This window comes from Pezoporus flaviventris, unplaced genomic scaffold (genome assembly GCF_033815535.1).
Source record: "Pezoporus flaviventris isolate CSIRO_AGI_PZ_B2104156 unplaced genomic scaffold, CSIRO_AGI_Pfla_v1 ptg000045l, whole genome shotgun sequence".
In the NCBI taxonomy this organism is placed as follows: domain Eukaryota; kingdom Metazoa; phylum Chordata; class Aves; order Psittaciformes; family Psittacidae; genus Pezoporus; species Pezoporus flaviventris.
This window is the reverse complement of record NW_026892593.1, coordinates 2,519,971-2,535,806: the sequence shown is the minus strand read 5'-3', so window position 1 is coordinate 2,535,806 and position 15,836 is coordinate 2,519,971. Positions and strand designations below refer to the sequence as shown.

At 45.5% G+C, this 15,836-nt stretch overlaps 1 protein-coding gene across 1 annotated transcript in view; it reads left to right on the top strand.

The window, feature by feature from the left end:
• CCDC3 (coiled-coil domain containing 3) overlaps nt 1-14,891 on the top strand; it is a 40,123-nt gene extending 25,232 nt beyond the window's left edge. Inside the window, exon 3 of the mRNA XM_061467252.1 lies at nt 12,589-14,891. Within this exon, the coding sequence (XP_061323236.1) occupies nt 12,589-12,864 (276 nt within the window). The 3' untranslated portion in view covers nt 12,865-14,891. The remainder of the gene's footprint in view (nt 1-12,588) is intronic.
• Nucleotides 14,892-15,836: the final 945 nt, after the last annotated feature.

Sequence of the window (15,836 nt, the reverse complement as noted above, 5' to 3'; positions counted from 1 at the left end):
TATGCACGCACATATACAAACGGTAACACAGACTTACAGGGGATCTGCTTGGTACCTTTACCTAAATATTTTGCAAGGAACAATAGCAGATTTTACAGGTAAGTGCACATAACAGCAGGATTTTACAAGATTTTGCAAATCATGGGGCAGTTATTCAGAAAAGAGCCAAAAACCGAAGCAGTGCATGATTGTAATTGTAGCTCAGAGGTATTGCTATGTGCTCGCTGTGTGGTGGTGTGGCGTTTGCTATGTAATTATCTTGCTCCAACACAACTGTTAATTTAGGATTTAACAGTTGAGAGCCACCATTGTAACATTAACCAGCAGTGGAGTGTGTGCTCTATAATTTAGATGCTTGCAGGTAAGAGTTTGCCACAGGACATCCGTCAGCCCCATGGGCATTTTATCCAGTGTAGCCATGGATGCAATCCTCCTTTCCCTGAAACTGGGCTGAAAAGAGGGCTCCAGCCTTGTGTCTATGGGGAGACCTGAGTTACCCTTACCTTAAGGCTTTATTTTCCATGGACATTGTAACCAGTCCTGTGTGTAAAGCTTTTCTCTGTATAATGCATTAAGTTGTGCAGGATGTGACAGGAGTTTCTGATGCTTCTGAGTCTATATGAAGCAGAGCAAAGCAGCAGAGAGAGACTTTGGCCATTAAATATGATGCTGAATTTCAAATATAACTGTATTTCACTGACCCAAAATTCCTACTGAGAATTGAAATCCTGGCTCAGGAACAGGACCCTACCTGAGGGATTGTACTTGAGTGAAACTACAGCTTTTGATTCTATGGAAACAGCCATTAATGCCCTGAATGCTTGGGGCCATTTAAGCACAGGCAAGCAGGAGGGTGGTCCTTAAATATCACATCTCTGCACCTTGAAGACTGGTTATTTGCCAAGCTCTGCCATGCTCAGAGTAGCCTGTTGCCCATTTATTGCATCCAGGGTGGTCCAGGGCCCTTTAAGGATTTACAGCCTACGCAGTGGCTGGAGTTGTGGACAGGCTGCTCTGAGCTGCCTGGTGGGACAGGAATATCTTTGAGTAGCAGTGAGCTCCCATCAGCCAGATGTTAGTGCTTGGAGCTTGTTTTTCAGAGCTGCTGATTAGTCTCTTGGGCATTTTGCCTCTTTGGCTCCTGACATTAGCCAGAGAGCGCCTGCAGATCACAGATGTTTGTTGTTCCACCCCTTTTGTCTTTGGTTCTTCAACCTCACAAAGCTTTTCCACTTCACCGCTGTGGCAACCTGTGGCATTTCCGTGCTTGAATAAGGGCCGAACCTGGTCCTCTGCTGTGCTTATGCCTGTTTGTCACTGCTTGCTCACTGACCTCTCCTGAGGCTGCTTTTGCTGGGCACAGCGAACAGCTCCTTGCTGAGGTTTCCTCTTCGCTCTGGGCTTGCAGAGCAGCTCAGGCAGATGCCTGTCATCAAGCCCCTGTGCTTCGTCCAGTCTGGTTTCGATGCCACTGTGTCCTGGGTTCAGCAGTAGCAGTCATTTTTCCCCTTCTTGGTAGCTGGTGTAGTGCAGTGTTTTGAATTTCAGCTCGGGAACAGAGCTGATAACAAGGATGTTTTGGTTTGGCCAAGGACTTTGTGAGCCTCATGCTCTGCCAGGGAGGAGGGGAAGCCAGGAGGAAGCAGAGACAGGACACCTGACCCAAACTGACCAAAGAGGTATTCCATACCACAGCACGTCATGCCCAGGATGTAACTGGGAGTTAGCCGGAAGGGCTGGGAGACTGCAGGGTTGGAGGAGGTATCGGTCGGAGCTTGGTCGGGCTTGGGGGGCGAGTTATCGGTCAGCTGGTGGTGAGGTGTTGTATTCTGTTCCCTTGTTATTTCCTTTATCATTATTATCATTGGTGGTAGCAGTAGTGATCTGTGTTATACCTTAGTTACTAAACTGTTCTTATCTCAACCCGTGGGAGTTGCATTCTTTTGATTCTCCTCTCCATCCCTCCGAGAGCAGGGGGAGGGCAAGAAAGGGGGGGAAGTGAGCGAACGAATTACCTGACTGGGTTTAAACCACGACACACTGACATAGTTCAGAATCATAGAATGTTTGGTGTTGGAAGGGACCTTAAAGCTCATCCAGTTCCATCCCCCTGTTATGGGCAGGAACACTTTCCACTAGAGCAGGTTGCTCCAAGCCCCATCCAACCTGGCCTTGAACACTGCCACAGCTTCCTTGGGGAACTCATTCCAGTGCCTCACCACTCCACAGTAAAGAATTTTTTCTTTATATCCAACCTAAACTTCCCCTGTTTAAGTTTGAACCCGTTACCCCTTGTCCTATCACTACAGTCCCTAATGAAGAGTCCCTCCCCAGCGTCCTTGTAGCTGCCTTCAGACACTGGAAGGCTGCTATGAGGTCTCCAGACAGCCTTCTCTTCTCTTCTCCAGGCTGAACAGCCCCAACTTGCTCAGCCTGTCTTCATACAGGAGATGCTCCAGCCCCTGATCATCCTCGTGGCCTCCCCTGGACTTGCTCCAACAGCTCCATGTCCTTATGCTGGGGACACCAGATCTATATGCAGTACTCCAGGTGGGGTCTCATAAAAGAAGAGAGCAAGCCCTCAAGGTTTCACAGGTCCCTTATTGCTTTTAGGGAAAGCCTTAATTAGAACCTATTGTCCTGCTCCCGCCATGGCAGGGGCGTCTCCAGCTGTGTGCCTAAGCATGGTGTTACAGTTGTTTCCACACAGCTCAGCTCTGTTTGAGTACCTGCTCCCTGCTCTAAATTAGTTTCTCTGACTCACTCTTCAGATTAATATCTGTCTCTCCATCGACCGTAGAAAGAGCCCAGAAAGCCAGTATTTCCCACCCAGGATCTAGGTTAGATGCCTTAAGCAGGGTGGTGCGAAGACAACCCCAAAGAACCCACCAAACACAAGTAGATGCAGGTCTGAGTATATCCTTTTCACACCCCCTGCTTTTCCGCAGCTGAGTGGACTTAACAAATGAGGTAAAATGGCTACAGCAGTTTCTATGGATGCTCAGGAGAGCTATAGACACCTCAGCGGCTGAGGAGAGCAGGTTGCCCCAGGGCACCTTCATTTGCTCTTTGAACTCCAGAAGCTGTGCACAGCAGCAGTGCATGCCCAGTGCTTCCAGCCAAGCCTGCAGCCAAGGAAATCCTATCTGTTTGTAAAGGCAGCTGAGCTGCAGCAGCGTATGTGAAGTACAAAGCCAAGACATTCAGAGCGGAGGGATTTATAGAGGAACACGACTTTTATAGATGTTGCGTTAACTTTAAACATTTGCCTTTCTCAGCATGGATTCTCCTCTTGTGCAGAAAACTTCCCCTAGGTATGATAAATTTTTTTCGGGGGGGGGGCGGAACATGGACTCCACTTACAGTGAATATCCCTGTTTCTGTGTTTTCTTGAGAGGCAACTTTTAGTGCATTGCAGTCACACTGTGGCCATTTGCCAATGCCCCCCCCGCCCCAGCCTGCTGGGATTTGCTCTGCTTCTCTCTTTCCTCATCTTGACTTAGAGATGACAGAGAAGCAAAGGCTTTTTCAAACCATATTTTATTTACATTTACTAATACGAGTCCCTCCCTTCTCCTCTTGGCAAGATGTGGGCACTGAGCATCTGTGCTCTGAACCTGTCAAGGAGTCAGGTCTGGCATTGCCTTGCCCACAGGTGGTTTTGAATTCATTAAGCCCTTCATCAATATTGTTTCCCTGTTTCCGTGTGCCTCCCATACTCCCATGCCTCAGCTCTCCCACCTATTACTTTTTCACCCCTAACAGCTATGTTTAATCCCAACCTCAGCTCTCAGACATCCATATCACACCAAAACAACAACCACCTCTGTTCCACCCCCAGGGAACTCCTACAAATTGTCATACATTAGTCTGAAGTAAACTATACTTAAATCTCAAACCAGGTATAACCCTGGTTTAAACTAGTCTTATTCTCACATAAATTACTATTGGTAAAGAAAAGTATGTTTCCTTACCAGCTGATGCTGTTTTTCAACTTCAGCTGAATCTAAGGATGGCATATTTGAATGTATTGTACTTCCTGCAGTGCTACCCTGCTATAGGGTGTATCCAGTTTATTAACCAGGACCATTAAATTAAATGAAGGTTCAGGGAGGTGTTATAATATAGAGTAGAGGTCAGCTCATTCAAAAGTCTACACTGACATTTCAATAAACAGCAGCAAAGCTTAAGATGCTGTTCTGATCAGCAGTTTCTCATTTCCCTGTGTTCCCATCAGTAAGAGGGTAGGACACAATGCACTGTTTCTGGGTCCTGCTGGTCTTATCCTTTTCTTGGTATTTAATTAATTTGCTGTGTGTATGTATGAGGGGAATAGTGACCTAATCCTATTGAAATACAAGCCAACTAAAACAAGTTTAGCTTGGAGACGCGGTCACACAGCAACTCTGAGTTGGAGTACAATACACTTGAGGTAAGCTATATTGGCAAAGTAATTTAAGGCATAGCAGACCTAATTAGTTTTATTGTGGTAATAATAACATGAGGTGGGGAAAAAGCTGAGGTGGAAATTAAAGTGGATAGCAAGATTTGGAAAGTTTGGTAGCTGTGGAAATGGAAACTTTTTGTACGTGTTATAGAAGAAAAGCCTCTTACTGAGACTTTTGAAGCCCAGCTGCAGCTGCATCCCTAGCTCTGAGCACCAAATAAAAAGGGGGGTAAAAAAAGGAAAAGCAAAAGCAGTAACTGTGTAACTCAGTCATTTTCAGCATTCAGGCAGAGCAAAATGCAGAATCTAGGAAGCCTGTTTTGTCCGGTAGACTTAAACCTTCTTCTGTTCTCAGCACCTAAATTGCTTCTAGCTACAGAGGAAAGGCTTTGTTTTTCTTTATTAAAAATATTTTCCTTTAAGCTCAGCATAGTTGAGATGTGTAGTGCACTTTATGTAAGTGTCATTTGCCTATAAGCAAGCAGCTTAATCTTAATCTGCCTGCACCATGCACTCTCCAGGAACAGGACAGAGGAATATCTACCACCCATGCATGGTACCTAGAAGGAACTAGAGCAGATGCTGCAATTGTATTGTATTGTATTGATGCTTGGATTGTATTTGCAATCTATATCTTGCAGATAGATATGTTGCTAAATCCATGAGCTATCTGTCTTTGCAGTGAGCTCTCTATATCCCCTGTAACAGGGGTGGAGAGACAGAAACCGTGTCCTGGCTGCTATCCCTGCTTTTGCATGCTAAGGAGGCATGTGCTGCCACACAGTTCATTATTTCAATGGCCACCCTGAGTATTTCTGATGGAGGGAATCACAGTGGGGTGAGATGGGTCTCAGCAAAGAGGCTGGCAGGGTGGCACTGCCTGTCCCTGGGGGCTAGACCTCTGTGATGTCTGTAGGACTCTCTGCTTCCCACCATCCCTGATCCATCTCAAAGGGTAAACACAGCCCTGCCTTAAGCCAGGAGTGGTGCAGAAGGCTGGGAAGCTCTTGAGAATGAAGAAAGCACAAGGTATGGAGCTGAGCACTGAGCCCAGTGCTCTGTGGATACAGCCAGGCGAGGAGGAGGACGGCTGCTCCTGCTAAACCACTTAGACACGAGACTTGACTGCCGCTCCCCTCCCAGATCCACCACCACATTCCTGTGGCATCTTGGGCGAATCGCTCGGAGGAACGTTTTCAAAGGAAACAAGGCGAGAGCAGAGCCCCTCCGCCTCGGAGTGACGGGAAAAGCAGCCGGCTGGCTCTTGGTGTGCCTCCCTTGCTGCCTGCATGGTCAGCGAGGAGTGGAAAGGGACTTGGAGATGCCCCAGAGTGAAGTTCTGTCCTTTTGATTTATTTTTCTCTTCCTGGAGACCTTCTGTCTCCCACTGACTGGGCAGGGAGTTTAGGGATTTACTGTCAGGACTGACTTATCTGCTCACTTGGCACAAGAGAGGTGACTGTGGTAGGCAGCCTGGCTCATATCCTACACCTTTTGTTTTTCCTCTTTCCTGCTTTCTTGATGAGTGTGGTTTCTATTCTTGTTAAACCATCGCCTTTTTTGCTTTGCAAGTATAGAGAATAAGGTGTTGATCCCTTCCTGGGTACTGGCAGTGACGAGTCCGAAGACACATTTTCACCTCCATCCCCAGTCTTGGCAGAGAGGATTGTCTGTGACTGTCCCGTGGTGTCTTTGCATCCCCCCTCCTCAGCAGCATTTCAAAGTGTCTGGGGAAACCAATGACACCGCACAAGCTACAGGCATGGTTTGGGGGCCAGGAACCTCTCTCTAGGTACATCCATGGCTTCATTAGCCCTCAAGTGCCTCCTAATCCCCCTGTGTTCCATAAAACCACCCCAGCCTGGGAACAGAGGTGAAAGGTCTGGGAGTTCAAAGGCAAAGGGTAGGGTTTTGAAATGGGTGCCTGCAGCACCCACTGCAGATGACAGCCACCAACAATCCAGACACTTGCCAGAGAAGATCTGCAAAGCACTTAATCTTGGGGAAATATATTTTCCTTAGAAGATCTGTTGTTCAGTTTAAGATCATAATTTAAGAACAAGAATAGGTTGTATTTTTCCTTGTGAGCAGCTCTCCTCCCTGTGAGTAAACCATCCTCTGTGCTGAGCTGGTGCCTTGATGGAGCTGCTGGCACTCAGACCTTATGTCACAGCTTGTAAACACCATTCACATCTTCCTGGTACGTGGGCCCTTCTCAGCTACTCATGGGGATGTCAGTGCCAAGTATTACCCAAGAGACCAGCCAAGAGGCTGTCCAAGAGCTGCCCCTGGCAAGCCCTCCAATGATTCTTGGGATGGTTTTCCTCCAAGCAGTGGTTTGATGTAGACTGGAACAAACAGGGCTGTTTTTAAAGACTCATGATTGCTCATGGACATGGATTTGGGTGTTTCCAGGGCAAGATTCTCCAAACTCCAAGAACAGTATCTGCATGCTGCCCTTGCAACCTGCTCCAGGTAGATAGAGAAGCCAGCTGACATTTAGTGGGACTCGGGGTGGGATCCACCTCAGTCTGAGCTAGTGGGGCAATGGAGATGTGTCCCCAAAAGTGGTCCACCTGAGGCAGGTGTCTAAGGTAGGCAAGAAATCTCCCCTTGGATATGCCATTTCTCTCCAGTGATGATTGGGAAAGGTGAGATGGTTTGCCTTGACTGGCTGCATCTTAGGAGCTTAAAGTGAAAATCTGCTTTTAGAGAGCAGTGAAATGGGAAGAAAGGTGCTGAGACAACTCGGGGGGGGGGGGGGGAGGCCTGGCAAAGGCTCCCTGCAGGTAATGCTTCATACCCCAGTGAAGTCCCCATCTCTAGTATTTCAAATGAAGTGGAGGCCACAAGTCCTACACCTCCCATGGCAAATGCTGACCCAACAATCAGTAAGGTAAGATAAGAACAGCCGCAATCAATACTCTCTCTATTCTTACATATCCTGGTGATGCATAGAAAGTCCCAGGGTGAAATCCCAGCTCATCTCCATTAATGCCAGTGATGATGGATCTGCCCTTGGGGCCCCGATTTGGTACCTCTGAAAAGTGCAGTCTTGCAGCAAGCAGAGGTGGTTTAACCCAGCACTACCATTCCCCCACCACTTGACCCAAGGGGATGGTTTAACAGTGCTGACAGGGGCTTTTCCACACTTCATCAGGAGTGTTAGTCTTATCTAAAATGTTCCCATAACTGGAGGTTAAGTCACTCCATCCCAAACCCAATGCCCTTTGCTGCCAGACCCTTCCTGCTATCCTTTGCCACACTGTCCATCTTTCTATCCAAATGCTCATGCCCATGTAGCCTGCTAAAAGGGGTTGAACAGAAGGAGGAAGTGATGCTCAGGATCTGAAATGTGGCTATGGCAAGGCAGGGCTCAAAGGGGACCATCCTGGCCAGGAGAGGTGAATATTCTGTATGTGCCCTTATGAGCTTCCCCAGCAGCTCAGAGCCCTTAGGAAAATGAGTCCTGATGGAGTTAAAGAAAAATAAAGAGCTATGTTTGGCTACTGAGCCCCTTGAGAGAGAGTTCATGAATTATTGCAGTGCGGAGACAAATAGAGCTGGAGGTACGCACTTCATGCTGCATAAGGTTTTGATTTAAGATGTTTTATATAACTTGAACAGCAGTAAAGCACAGAGCAGCAAGTCAACATACAGCAAATGCAGTGTTTGCCTTTGCTGCAGAGCAGATTTATAGCAGGGAAAGGCAAGAGGAGAGTGGTGTGGGGATGGGGTGAGGTTGCTGGGATGCAGTGCAAAGGAGGCTCAGCAGGACCTGTGCTTCCCAACCTGCAGTGTTTCCAGATTCATTTCTTCTACCAGATGTTCCCAATAGGTTGCACACGGGCAGTGCTCAGTCTAGAATGTTAAAGGAGCATCGTGGCTACGCACTGCTCCAGTGAAGGAGTCAGCAAGAAGATCTGAGGGCAAAAAAACAATGTCCCATGCCCAGGTCTTCTAAACCCATGTCATGTCCATGCAGAGATCAGTCTTATTGTCACACATTCAAAGACATTCCTACAGTCATCTTGCCTGATGACACCCTATATCTAAATGTCTAAAAAGACTGTCTGTTGTGAAAGGTATTCTTAAGATACCTGAAGTGAAAGACTTTTAGGTAGTGGAGCTCCAGTGCTTTTTAGCAGTGCTGCCCCAAGGGAACATGCATGAGGAGCTAGCTAGAACTCAGCTCCTCTCACTTTAGTAGACGAAAGGCAAGACTTGGGTGCCATTGCTGGGTTTTGAATTATTTGAGCTCTGTAACACTAACTTCAGCCATTTAAGGACAATTTGTGGTGGATGAACACTGCCATCATGCCTTTCCTATCCACTGTTCCGTTCAAATGAAGCTTCTAGAAGGCAGATGTATGTGTCTGTCAATCAGGCAATTGTATATATATATACGTCAGTTCAGGGTGTTTGGTAAAGGGTTCACATGCCTGTAACGTGATGCTCCAAAAATCAGTTTTATTTGTTACAGTGCTGATTTGTTTGGCAGATGGACAGATCTTGTAAATCATCTAGATGTGGTGAAACTCAAAACCGGGTATATTTGTGACAGGACGTTTCAGACAAATACTCAGATATATTTAATTTGTAGTTTCACAGCTGTAGGCTGTCCAGGATAAATCCTAAGGCTCTATATGTTTCTTGTGCTACCCTTCTTGTGACATCTCCTGATAATGCTCTGGACTCGAGTTAACTACTGCTGAGGAAGCCTTGCTGACATAACTGTGGAACTGAAACAAGCAGAGGAGCAGACAGAGATCTCCACAACAAACAACTCTTCTGAACTGTGGGGCATTAGAGAACATAGCTTAAAGGAAACCTAGAAAAAATAACCCATTAGTTTTTCTCAGGAGCTATTTCCTGGTCCTCCTTGTTTCCCAGGTCTGGGGGCATGTATGCCATTGCTTAACTGCTGCTATTGATACCATGTGGGGATAAGAGTTGTGAGCTATCCACCCTTTCCTTCAGTGGCACTAATTGGAACTGGCTCCTCAGTGACCTACCTTGCTGGATAAAGATTTCATTGTCCCTTAAACATTGCATAAACTGCCCCATCACCACCACCTTTTACTGTACCTGTTGTGTCAAGCTATGATGCGGAATAGCAGCACAGGCCAGTCCCAGAAATGCCTTTGGACTAAGGTTTGCTCTGGATGGTTGTCAGTGCAAACTGTGCACGTTTCTATGTGCATGATACCACCTAAAATGGGGTGTGAAACTCTTTTCTGTAGATAGGCTCCATAGGGAAGATTGCGTAATGCTGGGATATCTCATCTGGCTGTAAACAACAGGTATTCAAATACCAACACGGACCAAAGGCTGGTTAACTTCTCACCTATGTGTTCAGCAGCTGGATTAGTTAAACTGGCTGAGCTGTGCTCCTAGCTATTGCAGTTGCACAGTTCTCAGCACCTTGGCTGCACCCATGTGGGCCACGGCCTTAGCAGTAAGAGCAAGGGTAGGATAGCACCCTTGTTTAAACATCACCCCCACTGCAGAGCTGTGTGACAATTGTTGTTTGTGACCAGTGTGTGAGAATGTGAGGACTCCACCTTGTTATTTTTCCCCATGTAGAAGGAGCAAAGAGTTTATTTTTCAGCTGGTAATCCTGTGATTGCAGGCAGGCATCCAGCTATCAAGCTGTGCTCTTCCTATCACCTACCCTATTGGTAAACAAAGCTGTGCCTGTCCAACAGTACCCCAGTGTTTTATAACTGTGTTGCTTTAGTCATCTCTCTGGATATATCCGGACAATTTAAGATCTAAACGGTTGGTTTCAGAATGGAGAGGGAGTGCAAAAGCCAGTGAGCTGGATAGCTTTTGATGGTGTTTGAGAACTTTCTGAATGACTATGTAGAGCTGGATTACCTCTGCTGACAGATGACTAACCTCAGAAAGTTTGGGAGTGCCTGTGGGATGAGGCTAATGCCATCCCTGATGTCTGCCATCAGATATTACCATTCCCCTAGCAGTCAGCTCAGACAGATGAGACATAGTTGGGTTCACACAACCTCACACTCCAGCTGTGTGAATTGTTTGTTCCTCTGCATTGGACTATGTTATATGCCGTGCCTATCACTACATCGATGGAAAAGGCAAGAAATCCCTCATGAAGTAGAGTTTCCACCTCCTGTCTTCCCAGCAAACGTCTTTTCCTAACTCAGTGCTCTCCTTTGCAGGGATTTAAATTCAAGAAGTGTTCTGCTTGAAGTTTTGCAAGGGTTTGGCAAACACAAAAGCCAAGATGTGCTGGCTGTTTTCAAACAGCACTTGAAATGAGTTGGCATCAAAACCAAACTCCCTCCTCTTCAGTGCAATTTCTGGCCCTCTATCTGTGAGCTCCCAGTCTCCCTTGTATGTATTTATAAAAGAACCCTTATGAGAGGATGGTCGGAGCAAGCATTTGCTTTTTAGCAGAGCACTGCAGTGCTTTTGCACCAGAAACAAGGGCTCATGGGGACTGGAAGCAGTTGCTGTGTTTGTGTTGACTGGCCAGGGCTTTCAGCTGCTGGGGGTTTCCAAAGCAAATGAAATGTTATTCATCAAAGCGGGCTCCCTCCCCTACTTTCAGTTGTTGAAAATACTACAAAGCAAGATGGAAAGAAACATGTAATCCTTCATCATCACAGTGAGGATTTACTTGTTTATTTAGTTTCCCTGTCTGTTCCAAATGTTCTGCCAGAGAAAGCCCATCCAGGCTCCAGGAGTGCTTGACACACACACACAAAATAATCTAGATGTATATAGGAGATAAATGCAGCAGAAGACTCTGCCTCTCCTCACATTGTACCAGTGCAGGAATTAGCTGAAAGTCCCACTTGCACAGTAAAATATCTCAGGACGCTTTTCGTAGGAAAAGAAGGAAGGAGGGACATCACCCCAGGCAGAAATAGATTTTGATGGTGGCTTCTCTTTTCCTGCTTGCAAAACGTGGCCCATGGAACTTGGTGCCTTCGTAGCCAGTGAAAAGAGAGAGTTGTGTTCAGTGATTCCTCCCACTTGATTCCACCCTCTTGAAGGGTGTCTCTCCCTGCAGACATTATGGGAGAAACCAAAAGAGAGGAGCCTAGACACAAGTCTCACTTTTAGCTGCTTAAGAGAAGGCAGCTGAATCCCATCCCAAGTGACACTGTCCATCAGGAACACAACTCCTTTGCATTGAAACGAGCCAGCAGCCTCTGTAGCTGGTGTTTCTCATCCCATTCCTATTACTGGACGTACAAATGGGAAGCAAGTCAGAAACAGGAGACTGTGAACATGGCAATCACATGTAGCTGAGATATAGACTCATCCTAGGATGAGTTAGTAGAGGAAGAACAGATGTTTTACTCTTGGACCACAATGCAATGCAGTGAATTTGAAGATGCCCTGTGAGCTGCTCTTCTAGTGATGCCTTGGGTGCAGCAGCTTTGAAGCTGGCTTTTTTTCTTGCCTGCCTAAGAGCCAAAGGCATGAGCGGACATCAAGAGCTGGATGTTCCTCCTGGGGGCAATATTGCAATATGTTGGAAAGAGGCAGAATGCGAGGGGTAGTTTTCAGCCAATAACCCCCTCAAAAAATCAATTCTATTAAAGTTATGGGGTCTTAAATGCTTCTAGAGACAGATGAGAATTTACCCTTTAGGGTTTTTTGTGAAAGAAGCCCATATAATGAGGTGTTTAAGATAACTCAGTTCTTGAAAAAGCAAACCCAAGCAGTCTGTGTTTTGTGGGTGCTGTCCCCATTTCACATGTTGATGTAAAGAAGAAAGGGCAGGCTTGCATCAAAATCTGGGGTTTCTGAAGGGCTGCTAAGCTGAATCAAACCTAGAGTTTTCCAAAACTGACACCCCTTGGCCTGAACTCGTTTCTTACCAGAAATGCAATGTAGTGGGCTGGACAGGTCTGTCAAAACAGCTCATAAAAGTAATTGTGGATCATTAGTGTCATTAAAATCAGCAGTTTTTTGTCTTTTCTGAGTATAGAAGTGAAAGAGAGGATTTTACTAAAAAAGGTATGAAAATAGTATAGAACTTCCAAAAAAAGCATTCTGCTTTTGTAGAACTGTGGGGTGTTTCAAGGAACCCCTTGCTTTAATAAGCTTTTGAGTGAAGCTCACTTATTTTTGTGTTGTTTCTCCTGTCCCCTCAGCTCATGTGCTCCTCAGTGCAGAAAGCCCTGTTTGAGGAGGAGGACAGAGTGAAGAAGCTGCAGCAGAAAGTGGCGACGCTGGAGAAGAGGAACAAGCAGCTGCGAGATCGGGTGAAGAAAGTCAAGAGGTCTCTCCGGCAAGCCAGGAAAAACACCAGGCACATGGAGCAAATGAACCGAAAGCTCAGTGAGAAACTTTCCTCTGCCGGTGGTCAAATCCCCTATATTAACTCTTTGAAGCAGGAGAACTCTCATGCTACCTACCTTAAAGTATAATGCAAGAGTGAGTGCTCAGGCCAATGGTAATGGCGAACTTTGCCTGCATTAGGTCAGGATCTGGTCTTCACACCTTGTCTACACCTCTTCAAACCTTGCATGGGAAACAGATTTGAACTTGCTTTAGACACAGAGCTAGATTAAACAAGAATACAAACTGGATTTGGCTGTGTGTTGTTGGCACAGCCCAAACCCGTCATCCTCGCTGTCCTCAGTGGACCAGACAGTAATGTGTGCTTCTCCAACCTCACCCCCTTCCACCTCTGTCACCAGATTCAGGTTGTTTTTGATGAAGGTGGCATGGGCCCCATGCGCCATTGCAGGCACTCCATTTGCAGGAGCTCTTCTTGCCAACTCCTCACATGGGCTGGGTAAGCAAGGCCAGGGGATATATGGATATAGATGCTGTGGGAAGAATGCAGACATGAACACTCTTTGCTGCATCATCATGCCCAAGGTCTCAACCACGCTTAAGCTTGACTCAATTCTACACCCAGTGTCTGAGCAAAGGCCATGTCTGGGATACAGTCAGTTTGGGCCTCTCTCCAAAATGAAGTATAGATGTGCCCAAATTGCCTTAAGATGCTTATAGATGTCACTAGGCATTCTAAATAGAAATACCTAGTATTTTTTATTTTACCAGGAAGTGCCTCAAGGGTCTCAGTAACTCCATCAGGTGCCTTTAGCATTGCCCAGCCAACAAGGGTTGGAAACACATCATTTTGAGATTGTGTCTAGGACCTAATCCAGCTCCAACAGTCAGGAGTGGACTTAGCCTGACTATTAGTGCGTGTGGGATCAGGACCAGCAGGCAGTTACAGATCCCATTTTCAAGCAGGTTTCATTTACAGTGTGGTCAAGGCTTCAAGTTTTGTAATCACTGTTTGAGGTATATTGGAGGTTGCTGGGCAGCCTCACTTAGTTACACTTAGATACTGTAGAGACCACATCAATATTGACAGGGCATTAAAAATTAAGGTAGTTTATATATGTATATATTTTAAAAACCTATAGAAAATATTTTTATTACACATTTGATATAGTCTAAGATCTTAAGATATGAAGCAAATCCCATTTCTTGGTTATCTCGTTAAAACAGAAGTTCATCACATCCTTTATTCAACATTTACAAATTGTCTTGTGCTCAAGTAGCATAGGTTAAGGAATCAGTATCTGTGGCTAACATTTTCAGCGGTGTTAATGTACCAGCGCATGTCTTGGGTCTTGTTACTCAACCAACTTTCTTCGTAACAGGGCCCCATAAGGAGAGAAAGATAGAAGAGTTTTTGTGGTTTTCTTCCTTTCTCAAAGTAGTTTTTCTTATTCCAAGCATGAGACACAAGTGCAGATATGCTTCAGGGGCTGCTTGCTCAGCCTTTGGCAACACTGACAAAACACCAGAGCTAAACCTCATTCATACAAGGTGGACCAATGCAGATGATCTTCAACACACAGATGAGATCTTCAGCAATAACAGTGCGCAAACCAGCACTCTGATCCTAACTCTCCCCACTTCCCAGACCACTGCATGGTCTACCTGCTATGTCTCAGCACTCAAGATTAGAGTATATCCAGGCCACAGCCCTGCTAGACCATGCTTTAACTCTCCCTGCACTAGGAAAAGCCCGTATCAACTTTCAGCCATGAGATTCAGTCCAAGCTGGACTCAGAAGTTAAGCCTTGTGTTGGCTTCTAGGATGCTGCTGAGCTTAATTACCTTCCAGTTTCACTCCTTTTGGAAATAGAGCTTTCTCCACACCCTCCCTTGAAATAATACTGGCATTTCTTAAGATTCTGACTCCTCCACAAGCTCCCCTGGTTTCAAAGGCTTCACCTACCAAATCAGCACAATTTGAGTTGGTTTGTGCTGTAGTCAGCAATGCTGTTTCCTGACAATTACTACAGACCTAAGGCTTCCCTAGAAGCCATCAAGAGATTTTAACTCCAAAATCCAAATCCATAGGAAAGTAACTACTTTTTTGTTTGGTTGGTTCTGATTTCCAAACTGCTGTTTAAATAAATGAACTGTTTTTTTTTCCTGATATTGGTATTAAAAGCTTGTGTTTGAATTCTTTTTTGTTAATAAAAATATTCTCCTCTGGTATTCATTCATGTTTTATAAATGCTTGTATAAAGCTGAGGAAGTATAGTTAATATAGCCTTACCTCTGCTATTCTTACAGATTTTCCACACACAGTGTTGAAAATCCTTTACTTCTGGCTGATTCTTCTGTCTCTTGATTAAAATATTGGTATTTTCTCCCTATTTCCCCCTTTCTCTAGCTTGAAAAAAGTAAACCAGCTTGTTCTCCTTGTCACTTCTGTGAGAGTTTTATTTGCAAAGGGAACAAAACAACCCAAAAGCAAAGTTCAAACTCAACCCAAAATGTTGCCTTTGGGTACAAACCCAAAAAATAGTTTCCTTGTGAGTTTTTTTTCCTTTCATTCCTTGGGTTTGGATCATTCCCAGAGATAAGGACTAGCAGTCAGACCAGATCACCAGTTAACCCTCTCAGCAAAGAACAGGGGATGATGCCAAGCCCAAATAAAAATGCTATTGAAGTGTCACCTCTGACTGCCTCTCGCTGGTAGTAGTAGCCACAGAGTGACCAGGGAGGCAGTATGGACAGGAAACAGGAATGGAAACTGGAATTTGGTTGCATCCATTCAGGTTGGTACATGCCACATAGGGCCTGACACATACTCTAATGTTTAGACTCACTCTGCATCAGCTTCAGGGACCAGCTAATCTGGAATCCCACTAAAAGGGCAAAATTTCATGCCATTTGCCAAATCAGTGTGAAAGGCATGATGGAATGTGTTCCTTTTGAAGAGCTACGTGGGAGAGACTGGGGTGCAGAAATGCAGAGGAGGTTGGCATAGCTGGATGGGATGGCATAGAAATCAAAAAAATCCTGGAAAAAATGAAAAACAACAACAACAAAAGAAATCAGAAGAGTATAGATGAGGAAA